This window comes from Camarhynchus parvulus, unplaced genomic scaffold (assembly GCF_901933205.1).
Source record: "Camarhynchus parvulus unplaced genomic scaffold, STF_HiC, whole genome shotgun sequence".
Classification (NCBI taxonomy): Eukaryota; Metazoa; Chordata; class Aves; order Passeriformes; family Thraupidae; genus Camarhynchus; species Camarhynchus parvulus.
Window position 1 is genome coordinate 59,514 of NW_022148886.1, and position 13,911 is coordinate 73,424.

The 13,911-nt window shown below is 51.2% G+C and overlaps 1 protein-coding gene across 1 annotated transcript in view; it reads right to left on the bottom strand.

Annotated features, from left to right (window-relative positions):
- ARHGAP35 (Rho GTPase activating protein 35) overlaps window positions 1–13,388 on the bottom strand; it is a 31,933-nt gene extending 18,545 nt beyond the window's left edge. Inside the window, 5 exon segments of the mRNA XM_030970876.1 lie at window positions 2,339–3,265; window positions 3,268–4,197; window positions 4,200–4,991; window positions 4,993–6,174; window positions 13,334–13,388. Of these exon segments, the coding sequence (XP_030826736.1) occupies window positions 2,339–3,265; window positions 3,268–4,197; window positions 4,200–4,991; window positions 4,993–6,042 (3,699 nt within the window). The 5' untranslated portion in view covers window positions 6,043–6,174; window positions 13,334–13,388.
- Between the last annotated feature and the right edge of the window lie 523 nt (window positions 13,389–13,911).

The following is a 13,911-nucleotide window of genomic DNA, read 5'->3' on the forward strand; positions in this document are numbered from 1 at the left end:
TGGGAAAATTATGGGGAAAATCTGGGGGAAATCGTGGGAAAAATCTGGGGAAATTATGGGGGAAATCAGGGGAAACAGTGGGGAAAGAATAGGGAAATTATGGGGAAAATCAGGGGGAAATCTTGGGAAAAAATAATGAGAAATTATGGGGGAAAGCAGGGGGAAATCCTGGGAAAAAATAATGAGGAATTATGGGGGAAATCAGAGGGAAATCAGGGAAAAATAATGGGAAATTCAGGGGGAAATCAGAGGGAAATCAGGGAAAAATAATGGGAAATTCAGGGGGAAATCCTGGGAAAAATAATGGGAAATTATGGGAGAAATCCTGGGAAACAGTGGGGAAATCTGGGGGAAATCCTGGGAAAAATAATGGGAAATTCAGGGGGAAATCAGGGAAAAATAATGGGAAATTATGGGGAATTCAGGGGGAAATCGTGGGAAAAATCGTGGGAAATTCAGGGGGAAATCCTGGGAAACAGTGGGGAAAGAATGGGGAAATTATGGGGAAATTCAGGGGGAAATCAGGGAAAAATAATGGAAAATTATGGGGGAAATCCTGGGAATCCTGGGAAAAATCATGGGAAATTCAGGGGGAAATCAGGGGGAAATCCTGGGAAAAATAATGGGAAAAATACAGGAAAACAGTGGAGAAAGAATGGGAAAATTATGGGGGAAATCTGGGGGAAATCCTGGGAAAAATAATGGGAAATTCAAGGGGGAATCTGGGGGAAATCCTGGGAAAAATCATGGGAAATTCAGGGAGAAATCCTGGGAAAAAAATGGGAAATTCAAGGGGGAATCAGAGGGAAATCAGGGAAAATCAGGGAAAGATAATGGGAAATTATGGGGGAAATCAGGGGGAAATTCCGGGGAAAAATCATGGGAAAATCCAGGGGAAATCAGGGGAAAATCATGGGAAATTATGGGGGAAATCTGGGGGAAATCAGGGAAAAGTAATGGGAAATTCAGGGGGAAATCAGGGAAAAATCATGGGAAAAATAATGGGAAATTCAGGGGGAAATCTGGGGAAATCCTGGGAAAAACAATGGGAAATTATGGGGGAAAATCATGGAAAAAAATCACAGAAAAATCATGGGAAATTATGGGGAAAATCAGGGAAATTCAGGGGGAAATCTGGGAAAATTCCTGGGAAAATCCTGGGGAATTGCAGGGAAACAGTGGGGAAAGAATGGGGAAATTATGGGGGAAATCAGGGGGAAATCAGGGAAAGATAATGGGAAATTCAGGGGGAAATCGGGGAAAACAGTGGGGAAAGATAATGGGGAAATTATGGGGAAATTGTGGGAAATTCAGGGGGAAAATCATGGAAAAATCACAGAAAAATTGGGGCAACAATGGGAAAAATGGGGGAAAATCAGGGAAAATTCTCCTGCTGAGATCCTCCACTGACCACCGAGATGACCACTGACCACTGAGATGACCACTGACCACCGAGATCCTCCACTGACCACCGAGATGACCACAAGGCCATCCCACCACCCCCACAACAACCCCTCCGAACCCCACCTTGGTGGTCCTCCTGAGGCTCCTGAGATGTTCCTCCTGCGCGGATCCTCCACTGAGGTGACCACTGACCACCGAGATCCTCCACTGACCACTGAGATGACCACAAGGCCATCCCACCACCCCACAACAACCCCTCCGAACCCCACCTTGGTGGTCCTCCTGAGGCTCCCGAGATGTTCTTCCTGCTGAGATCCTCCACTGACCACCGAGATACCACGGCCATCCCACCACCCCAAAACGACCCCTGAACTCCACCTTGGTGGTCCTCCAAGCTCCTGAGATGTTCCTCCTGCTGAGATCCTCCACTGAGGTGACCACTGACCACCGAGATGACCACAGGGATGTTCCACCATTCCCAACCCACCTTGAGCTTGACCATCACCTCATAACGACCCCTCTGAACCCCACCTTGGTGGTCCTCCTGAAGCTCCCGAGATGTTCCTCCTGCTGAGATCCTCCACTGACCACTGAGATGACCACTGACCACCGAGATGACCACAAGGCCATCCCACCACCCCAAAACGACCCCTCTGAACCCCACCTTGGTGGTCCTCCTGAAGCTCCTGAGATGTTCCTCCTGCTGAGATCCTCCACTGAGGTGACCACTGACCACCGAGATGACCACAGGGATGTTCCACCATTCCCAACCAACCTTGGGCTTGACCATCACCTCATAACGACCCCTCCAAGCCCCACCCTGGTGGTCCTCCTGAGGTTCCTGAGATGTTCCTCCTGCTGAGATCCTCCACTGACCACTGAGATGACCACAAGGCCATCCCACCACCCCCAAAACGACCCCTCTGAACCCCACCTTGGTGGTCCTCCTGAGGCTCCTCAAGATGTTCCTCCTGCGCGGATCCTCTCCGTCTCCAGCCTCGTAGGCCATCACCGCGTTGTCCCCTTTGTAGCCACCTTGACCTCCCGCTTCCTCGTCCTTCTTCCTGCCCGGTCCCAACTCGTCGTCGCTGCCGACGCTCAGCCCCGGCCGGTAACCGGCGAAGCGTCCCAGCCGCGCGCACCGCGCCCGGTACAGCGCCGGTTTGGCGACGCCCGGCGCCTTCCGAACGCGCTCCAAGGAGCTCGTGTCCATCTCGCTGTCCGAGCCGTTGCCGCTGCCGTTGGACGTGGCTTTGTTGATGTTCCTCACCGTGATGATCTTGCCTTGGGTGCTGTCGTGAGGAACCGAGTAGATGTTCTCCTCCTCGTTGCGCGGTTTCACCACCGCGTCCATGGGCTCGGCGTAGTCCGAAGGGTCGAAGCAATCCGGCGGCAACCACGTGGACGAGGACACCGAGCGCCGCTGGACGTCGCGGTGGCTTTGCTCCAGGTAGCCCAGGTCGCCGCCCTTGATGTCGAAGTGAACCGGCGGTTTCGGTTTGACCGGCGGCGGGATCTTGGTGGGTTTTCCATCGAACGTTCCCACCACCGAGATGAAGCTCAGCCCGTCGTTGCCTTCCAGCTCCATGGACAGCTTGGAGTGGTCCTTGGGCAAGGTGGCCACGGGCGGTTCCTCGCGGAACGGGCTGTAGCCGGGCAGAGGTTCCGGGTCCTCCTCGGAGTCGGGCAGGTTGGAGTTGCAGAGCGGAGAGCCGGCGCGCGGCGAGTTGAAGACGTCCTCGCCGGTGCTGCACGCCTCGGCGGCGTTGTCGTACATGTGGGCGGCCTCCACGATGTTCTTCTTGTCCAAAGCGTCCTTGAAGAAAGGTTGGAAGACGTCCAGCTTGGTTTGGGGCTGTCCGCAGACGGCAAAGCGGTGAACCTGGCCTCGATCTCCTGCGCGATCTCCTCGCCCTCGGCCAACTGCTCGCGGCTCACGTCGTTGTCCAGAAGATCGGCGGAGCCGTCGGCCAAAGCCACCAGCTGGACGGGCACGATGTCCTGGACGTCGGCCAAGAAGGCGCGCAAGGTGGCCAAGGACGCCTTGCGTTTGGCGGCGTAGAAGACGATGTAACCGTGAACCAGCCGGCTCTTCCTCAAGCCGAACGACGCGTGGTAGGACAACAAGGACAACTCCACCTTCCTCCGTTGAGATCCCACCGCCGCCTCCAGCAGCACCGCGGCGCCGCCGCCCGGCGCCGGCCGGCACGGCTGCGCCTGGAGGATGGGCAGGAGAACCTCGTCGGCGCTCACCGGGTCGCCGCACATCAAGCACATCACCACGCGCAAGTCGGCGCCGTCCGACGCGTCCTTCAAACCCGGCGTGGAGCCCACCACCAGGTTGAGGTTGCGTTTGGCGTCCAACAAACCCTTGAGGACTTGGCCGATTTGCTTCTCGTTGATGTTCCGGCCGTAACCGATGCCGGCCGACGCCGGGTCGAGGAAGACGCACTGGAGCTTGCTGGCGATTTGTTGGCCTTGCTGGATCAAGCTCTGCAAGGTCTCGCCGCCGGCGTCGCCGCCGCCGCGTTTGTTGACCAAGATGAGCGTCAAGGGCAGTTGGGCCAAGTGGCCGTCGCGGCGACCCACGGTGGACTCGCGGCTCTTCTCGATGCTCTCCACCACGTAGGACAGAGACTCCTTGGAGTTGTAGAGGCAAAGGCAACCGTGCGGTTGGAAGGTCGGCGTTTGGAAGGCGTTGACCGGCAGGCGGACGTTGCCCTCGATGGGCCTCAAGGCCAACTCGTACATCTTGCCCTCGATGACGTACTTGTCGTCGTTGGTGCAGAGCGCAGACGGATCTCGTTGGCCAACTCTCGGGCCAAGCCGTCCTTGCCCAGGATGACCAAGTTGATGCGGTCGATGTTGGAGTCGGCCAAGGGGTTGTTGCGGTGGTGCCGGATGAAGCGCGAGCCCAGCAGCTGCTCCACGCGGGCGTCCACGCAGGCGGCGCAGCTGGGACACGTCTCCTTGGTGGGGTGGTAGACGAAGTGGATGTGCTTGAGGATGAGGGCGTCGCGTTCGGCCTGGAGCTTCTGCAGAGCTTTGAACCTCTGCTCCTCGCCCAGAACCTCCTGGATGACGCCCATCTTCTCCTTGCTCGGCTTGGCGTCCAACTCCAGCTCGTAGAAGAGCTCCGAGTACTCCAGCAGAAGCTCCTGGAAGTCCTCCTTGGCTTTGTCGATCAGCTGCTTCTGGTGTTTCCCGTAGATGTCCATGTAGACGGACTCCTCCAACCACAGGTAGAAGTCCTCGTTCATGATGAAGCTCCTGGCCTCCTCCCAGGGTTTGCCGGGCGTGACGAAGGGCGAGGTCTCCAGGTTCTCGCGGAACGCCCTCCTCATCTCGGCGCGCTTCCGCTCGTTGCGGAGCTTCTCCAGGTGCGCCTCGTAGAGCTGCTCGGCCGCCGGCGTCTCCAGCAGGTCGAAGGGGATGCGCTCGTTGTCCACGTTGTCCACGTGGCTGGTGGCATCCCAAGGAGTCTCCTCCAGCACCACGAACCACTTGAGAAAATCGGGCTTGGCCTCCAGAAGCTTCTCGGCCTTGGCGCGGCTCAAGTGGTCGATTTCGTCCAGATCCGGCACGAGAGGCGTCCAAGGCTTGGGGCAGCAAGGCCAGGTAGACCTTGCGGCGCCGCTCGATGTGCTCCTGCTTGAGACGTTGGACGTGCTGCAGGAAGAGCTTCTTGGCCTTCTGGGTGCCCTCCAAGTAGACGTAGTCTTGGTACTCAGGCGCCGGTTGCATCTTGCGGCTGACGTTGGGCCAGACCTCGTGGTGGCTCTTGACGATGCGGCTGACGAGCCACTCGTACTTGTCCTTGGCGGCGGCGATCTGCTGGCTCTGCTGCTTGAGGGCCTCGAAGTACGGGATGATCTTGGCCTTGCCTCTACTCTTGTCCACCAGCTGCACCAAGGTGCTGAAGGCCAGGTCCACGTTGACGTTGGAACGCGCCGAGGTCTCCACCACCTGCAGGTTCTTCTTGCCCAAAGCGAAGGCGTGGGCGTCGCGGATGTAACGCTCGACGCCCTCGTCGCATTTGGTCAACACCACCACCACGGGTTTCTTGGTCTTGGCCAGTTGGTTGTAGAGGTTGGAGACGAACTTGAGCTGCTCGTCGAAGTTGCGGTTCATGCCGCGGCTGACGTCGACGCAGAGCAAGAAACCGTCCACCGGCAACTTGCCGTCGGGCATCTGCTTCTGCTCGAAGTCCTGCTCCAAACCCAGCTGGTCGGTGCAGAAGTACATGAGCTTCTCGGCCGACGCCAACTTGGTGGCCGCCGCTCTTTTGATGTAAGGTTGCAACGCCGTGCTCCGGTGAGGTTGGAAGGTCTGGTCGTCGATGAACTCCGTCTGTTCCACCACGTGGATCCTGCACTCCACGCACTCCTCCAACGCTCGGGCCACCTCGCCCCAGTAGAGGAAGTGGTCATTGTTGACCACCCTTCCTCCAAAGTCACTGGTGCTGAGGACGGACGTGTGGTCCAAGTGGAAGTCGTCGGCGCTGGGTCGGACGAATCGGTTGCAAAGGCAAGATTTGCCGACGCCGCATTGGCCTTTCTCCTTCTCGGTGCCGGACAGTCCCACCACGCTGACGTTGTAGGTGGGCGTGCGGCCATCTTGCTTGCGGGCCATCATCATGGTCGGAGCATGGTGGTGGCCCTGGCGCGGCGCGGGGACGGGATCAGGGCAGGGGCGGCGGCGCCATGGCCGGAGCGCCGGGGACGCTTCAGGAACTGCAGGGCGTCGGAGCGCGGCGGCCAACGAGGGGTCCTGGGGGGAGAGAGAGCAGATGGTGGGTCAAGGGTGCTGGAGGTGGCTGGGGGAAGGGTGGGAAGGGCTTCTCCACCCAGCTGGATGGTCGTGGTGGTGGACGCAACTTCCGCCCCACGGTGGACACGAGTTGTCCACCGTGATGGACACAAGTTCTCCACCATGATGGGCACAAGTTCTCCACCGTGACGGGCACAAGTTCTCCACTGTGACGGGCACAAGTTCTCCACCATGATGGGCACAAGTTCTCCACCATGATGGGCACAAGTTCTCCACCGTGATGGGCACAAGTTCTCCACCGTGACGGGCACAAGTTCTCCACCATGATGGGCACAAGTTCTCCACCATGATGGGCACAAGTTCTCCACGTGATGGGAGTTCTCCACCATGATGGACAAGTTTCCACCGTAGGAAGTTTCCAATGGACACAAGTTCTCCACCATGATGGGCACAATTCCCCACCGGGGCGGCACAAGTTCTCACCATGATGGCACAATTTCCACATGATGGTCCACTTCCACCCAACCAAAACTCAATACATATTTCACATGTGGACACAACTTCTCCACCATGAGGCCAACGAGGGGTCCTGGAGGGAGACAGAGCAGATGGTGGGTCAAGGGTGCTGGAGGTGGCTTGGGGAAGGGTGGGAAGGGCTTCTCCACCCAGCTGGATGGTCGTGGTGGTGGACGCAACTTCCGCCCCATGGTGGACATGAGTTGTCCACTGTGATGGACACAAGTCCTCCACCCAACCAAAGATCCTCCATGATGGACAGCCATCAAGTTCTCCACCATGAGGGACACAAGTTCTCCACCATGAGGGACACAAGTTCTCCACCATGAAGGACACAAGTTCTCCACCATGATGGGCACAAGTTCTCCACCATGATTGGCACAAGTTCTCCACCATGATTGGCACAAGTTCTCCACCATGAAGGACACAAGTTCTCCACCATGATGGGCACAAGTTCTCCACCATGATTGGCACAAGTTCTCCACCATGATGGGCACCAAGTTCTCCACCATGATTGACACAAGTTCTCCACCATGACGGGCACAAGTTCACCATGATGGACACCCATCAAGTTCTCCACCATGATGGACACAAGTTCTCCACCATGGTGGACACAACTTCTCCACCATGAGGGGCACAACTTCTCCACCCAACCAAGGGTCACCATGATGGACCCACCTTCTCCACCACGATGGACACAACTTCTCCACCATGATGGACCCAGCTCTCCACCATGATGGACACACCTTCCCACCCAACCAACCAAGGGTCACCATGATGGACCCAACCTCATTTTTCCTGATGATGGACTCAGCTCCCTTAACCACAAAATTGACCCAAAAATCCTTCTCCAAAATTTCCCAAATTTGTGGAATCACCCATCCATCCCAGAGTGGAAATTCCAACCATCAAAATTCCCAACCCCTCCATCCCAAATTTTTTGTTCTACTCAGCACTCCTGATTAGACAAACAAAATTAATCCAATCCAATTTTGTGGATACCCAATAACGTCATTTAAACCAATTTCATTTTTCCCTGGAATTTGCTGACTCAGCACTTCCTGATTAACCACAAAATTCCCAAAAAATTCCCAAAAAATCCCTAAAAATCCCAAAATTTCCCAAATTTCCTGTGGAATCCTCACCCAGATCCATCCCAGAGCTGGAAATTCCAACTTTAAACACCCAAAAATTCCCGATTTTCCCCAGAATTCCCAAATTTTTTTTCCTGGAATTTGCTGACTCAGCACTTCCCGATCAACCCCAAAATTCCCAAAAATTCCCCAAAATCCCTAAAAATCCCAAAATTTCCCAAATTTCCTGTGGAATCCTCACCCAGATCCATCCCAGAGCTGGAAATTCCAACTTTAAACACCCAAAAATTCCCGATTTCCCCCAGAATTCCCAAATTTTTTTCCCGGAATTTGCTGACTCAGCACTTCCTGATTAAGCACCAAAATCCCTAAAAATCCCCAAAATCGCCAAAAAATCTCAAAATTTCCTAAATTTTGGGATTTTTGGGGACGTTTTTCCCAAATTTTTGGATTTTCTGGGATATTTATCCCTAATTTGGGATTTTTTTGGGGATGTTTTTCCCAATTTTGGGGGATTTTTTGGGACGTTTTTCCCAAGTTTGGGGATTTTTGGGAATATTGATCCTGAGTTTTGGGATTTTTGGGATCTTTTTCCCAATTTTTGGGGATTTTTGGGATCTTTTTTCCTAATTTTGGGGGGTTTGGGACGTTTTTCCTAAATTTGGGGATTTTTTGGGATCATTTCCCCAATTTTTGAGATTTTTCTGGAGCTACCATTCCCAAATTTTGGGGGTTTTTTGGGACTTTTCCCGAATTTTTGGGATTTTTGGGATCTTTTCCCCAAATTTTTGGAATTTTTTGTGAATGTTGATCCCGGATTTTTGGGATTTTTGGGATGTTTTTCCTAAATTTGGGGATTTTTGGGGATTTTTCCCAAATTTTTGGGATTTTTTGGGATGTTTTTCCCAACTTTGGGGGTTTTCTGGGATCTTTTTTTTTCCCAAATTTGGGATTTTTTGGGGATTTTTGGGATGTTTTTCCCAATTTTGGGGGTTTTCTGGAGCTGCCATTCCCAAATTTTGGGGTTTTTTTGGGATCTTTTTTCCTAATTTTGGGATTTTTTGGGGATGTTTTTCCCAAATTTTTGGGGTTTTTTGGGATCTTTTCCCCAATTTGGGGGATTTTTGGGATCTTTTCCCAATTTTTGGGGGATTTTTTTCCCAATTTGGGGGGATTTTCTGGGACATTTTTCCCAAATTTTTGGGATTTTTTGGATGTTTTTCCCAATTTTTTGGGATTTTTTGGATGTTTTTCCCAATTTTTTGGGATTTTTGGGGATGTTTTTCTCAATTTGGGGATTTTTTTGTGAAGGTTGATCCCAAATTTTTTGGATTTTTGGTATCTTTTCCCCAAATTTTGGGATTTTTGGGATGTTTTTCCCAATTTTGGGGGATTTTTTGGGATGATTTTCCCAAATTTTGGGGATTTTTGGGAATATTGATCCTGAGTTTTGGGATTTTTGGGATCTTTTTCCCAATTTTGGGATTTTTTTTTTGATCTTTTTCCCAATTTTTTTGGATTTTTTGGGGATGTTTTTCCCAAATTTTGGGAATTTTTTGTGAATGTTGATCCCAATTTTTTGGGATTTTTGGGATCTTTTTCCCAATTTTTTGGGATGTTTTTCCCAAATTTTGGGATTTCCTGGGATGTTTTTGCCAATTTTGGGGGGTTTTTTTTGGATGTTTTTCCTAAATTTTGGGAAATTTTTGGGATGTTTTTGGCAATTTTGGGATTTTTTGGGATGTTTTTCCCAAATTTTGGGGATTTTTGGGGATGTTTTTCCCAAATTTTGGGGTTTTTGGGGATGTTTTCCTAAATTTTGGGGTTTTTGGGATGTTTTCCCTAAATTTTGGGGGGTTTGGGATGTTTTTCCCAAATTTTGGGATTTTTGGGGGTGTTTTTCCCAATTTTTTGGGATTTTCTGGGATATTTTTCCCAATTTTTTGGATTTTTTGGGGATGTTTTTCCCAAATTTGGGGATTTTTGGGAATGTTTTTCCCAAATTTTGGCATTTTGGGGACGTTTTCCCTAAATTTGGGGATTTTTGGGATGTTCTTCCCAATTTTTTGGTATTTTTTTGGGATGTTATTCCCACATTCCCGGAGGAGAAATCCCGGAATTTGAGACAGAAGAGAGAAATCCAGATGGGAAAACGGAAAATCTGACCCCAAAAATCCAACGAAATCAAAACCAAAACCTCAAAAAAATAATTTTAAAAAAAATCCCAAGAAAATCCCCCAAAAAATCCCAAATAAATCCCAAAAAATCCCAAAATCCCAAAAAATCCCAAATAAATCCTAAAAATAAATCCCAAAAATCCCAAAAAATCCCAAGAAAAATCCAAAATAAACCCCAAAAAATCCCAATAAAATCCTATAAAAATCCCAAATAAATCCCAAATAAATCCCCAAAAAATCCCAAGAAAATCCTAAAAAAATCCCAAATAAATCCCAAAAATCCCAATAAAATCCTCAAAAAATCCCAAATAAATCCCAAAAAAATCCCAAAAAATCCTAAAAAAAATCCCAAATAAATCCCAAAAAATCCCCAAAAAAATCCCAAATAAAACCCCAAAAAATCCCAAAAACCTCCAAAAAATCCCAAATAAATCCTAAAAAAAATCCCCCAAAAAATCCAAAATAAACCCCAAAAATTCCTCAAAAAATCCCAATAAAATCCTATTAAAAATCCCAAATAAATCCCAAAAAATCCCAATAAAATCCTAAAAGATCCCAATAAAATCCTATTAAAAAATCCCAAAAAAATCCCAGAAAAATCCCAACAAAATCCTAAAAAAACCCCAAATAAATCCCCAAAAAATCTCAAAAAAAATCCCAAGAAAAATCCAAAATAAACCCCAAAAAATCCCAAAAAAATCCTAAAAAAAAAATCCCAAATAAATCCTAAAAAAAATCCCAAATAAATCCCAAAAATCCCAAAAAATCCCAAGAAAAATCCCAAAAAATCCTAAAAAAATCCCAAAAAAATCCCAAAAAAATCCTAAAAATAAATCCCAAAAATCCCAATAAAATCCTATAAAAAATCCCAAATAAATCCCAAAAAATCCCAATAAAATCCTAAAAAAATTCCAAATAAATCCCAAATAAATCCCAATAAAATCCTAAAAAAATCTGAAATTAATCCCAAAAAAACCCAATAAAATCCTAAAAAAAATCCCAATAATATCCTAAAAAATCCCAAATAAATCCCAAAAAATCCCCAAAAAATCCCAATAAAATCCTCAAAAAAAAATCCCAAATAAATCCCAAATAAATCCCAAAAAAATCTCAAATAAATCCCAAAAATCCCAAATAAATCCCAATAAAATCCTCAAAAAATCCCATATAAATCCCCAAAAAATCCCAATAAAATCCTCAAAAAATCCCAAATAAATCCCAAATAAATCCCCAAAATCCCAAAAAATCCCAAAAAAATCCCAAATAAATCCCAAAAAATCCCAATAAAATCCTCAAAAAATCTCAAATAAATCCCAAATAAATCCCAATAAAATCCCCCAAAAATCCCAATAAAATCCCCAAAAATCCCAATAAAATCCCCCAAAAATCCCAATAAAATCCTCAAAAAATCCCAATTAAATCCCCCAAAAATCCCAAATAAATCCCCAAAAAATCCCAAATTTTCAGGGAATGGCAACTCTGGCAAAAAGGGGAATTTGGGGAGGGGTCTTTGGGCAGCCAGAAAATCCCAAATGATCCCAAAAAATGGGGAAAAAAGGGGGAAAATGGGGAATTTTGGGGAGGGGGATTGGAGGAATTTGGGGAGGGGGATTTGAAGGAGGAGACCCCAAATTTGGGGAAGGGGATTTGAGGGGAAACCCCAATTTTGGGGAGGGGGATTTGAAGGGGGGACCCCAAATTTGGGGAAGGGGATTTGAAGGAGGAGACCCCCAAATTTGGGGAGGGGGATTTGAGGAATTTGGGGAGGGGGATTTGAGGGGGGGACCCCAAATTTGAGGAATTTGGGGAGGGGGATTTGAAGGAGGAGACCCCAAATTTGGGGAGGGGGATTTGAGGGGGGGACCCCAAATTTGAGGAATTTGGGGAGGGGGATTTGAAGGAGGAGACCCCAAATTTGGGGAGGGGGATTTGAGGAATTTGGGGAGGGGGATTTGAGGGGAGACCCCCAAATTTGGGGAGGGGGATTTGAGGGGGGGACCCCAAATTTGGGGGAGGGGGATTTGAAGGGGAAGACCCCAACATGGAAAGGGGGGAACCCCAATTTGGGGAGGGGTCTTCCCCTAAATTTGGGGGTGGTCGCCCCTCAGAATCCCCCCCAAATTGGGGGTGGTCTCACCCATAAATTGGGGGTGGTCTCCCCCATGAATCCCCCCCAAATTGGGGGTGGTCTTGCCCCAAAAATTGGGGTGGTCTCCCCTCAGAATTCCCCTCAAATTGGAGGTGGTCTCCCCAAAATCCCCCGCAAATTGGGTGTGGTCTCCCCTCAGAATCCCCCCCAAATTGGGGGTGGTCTCGCCCCTCTAAGCCCCCCTAAATTGGGGGTGGTCTCCCCTCAGAATTCCCCTCAAATATGGGGTGGTCTCCCCTAAATCCCCCCCAAATTGGGAGTGGTATCACCCCTGAATTGGGGGTGGTCACCCCTCAGAATCCCCCCCAAATTGGGGGTGGTCTTGCCCCAAATTGGGGGTGGTCTCCCCTCAGAATTCCACTCAAATTTGGGGTGGTCTCCCCAAAATCCCCCCCAAATTGGGGGTGGTATCACCCCTAAATTGGGGGGGTCTCCCTTCTAAGACCCCCCAAATTGGGGGTGGTCTCGCCCATAAATTCGGGGTGGTCTCCCCTCAGAATCCCCCCCAAATTGGAGGTGGTCTCCCCTAAATCCCCCCCAAATTGGGGATGGTCTCCTCCAAGCCCTCCCAAAATTGAGGATGGTCTCTCCCCTAAATCTCCCCCTAAATTGGGGGTGGTCTCACCTCAGAATCCCCCCTACATTAGAGTTGGTTTCCCCCTCAAATTGGGGGTGGTCTCACCTCTAAGCCCCCCCAAATTTGGGGGTGGTCTCACCTCTAAATCCCCCTCAAATTGGGGGTGGTCTCCCCTCAGAATCCCCCCACAAATTGGGGATGGTCTCTCCTGAGTCCCCCCCACAAATTGGGGATGGTCTCCCCCGAGTCCCCCCAATTTACGGTTGGCCTCCCCTCCAAATTGAGGGTGGTCTCCCCCCCAAGCCCCCCCCCCAAATTTTGGGGTCCCCCCTCTCCCCTCCCGGTGGTCTCTCCCCCACAGCCCCCCATGAATGGACGACGGAACCATTGAGAACGAACGGATGGGGGGGGGGGTCTCATCACCCCCCCCCTCCCCCCCACGGGGGTGGTCTCTCCCGGGCCCCCCTCACGGGGCCGTCCCCCCCCCGCGGGGGCCATGGGCCGGCCCGGCGGGCGCGCGGCGGGCGGGGGTGGGGCGGCCCATTGTTCTTCTGGGGGGAGGTGGTGGTGGGGGGGTTCCAAAGAGAAAAAAAGGCGGCGATGGTGGCGCTGAGAGTGAAGGAGGAGGAAATGGTTTCCTTCTTACCGGAGAAACAGAGGCGGCGGCGGCGGCATCGGGCCGGGCCGGGGGCGGCGGGAGGCGGCGGCAGCGCCATGTCCGCGCTCTCGGGGCGGCGGCGGCGGGCGGGGCGAGGGCGGCGGGGGCCGCCGGGGCGGGCTCGGCCTGTAATGGCGGCGGCGCCTTCCTCCTCCTCTACCCCCCCCCCCTCAGCCCTCAGCCGCCTCCTCCTCCTCCCTCCTCCTCCTCTCTCCGCCTCCGCCTTCACGATCACGGAGGGGGGAATGGCGGGAAGCGTGCGGCGGGAGGGGAGGGGCGGCACCGTGAGGGGAGCGGCGGGAGGGGCGGGGCTAAGGGAGGGGCGGGGTTGGGGGCGGGGCTTAGAGGAGCGCACCGGGCATTTGGGGGTGAGAGGAAAATCGGGAATTTTTTTTTTTTGGGAAAAGCGGGAATTTTCTAGGAAAAAATGGGAATTTTGATGGGGGAATGCGGGAATTGTGAGGGGGATAAGTGGGAATTGTGAGGAGGGAAAGGAAGCAAAGAGCGGCGGGAATTTTGGGGTGGGGGGAACCAATGGGAGGAGCCAGAAGAGCGGGGTAATTGGG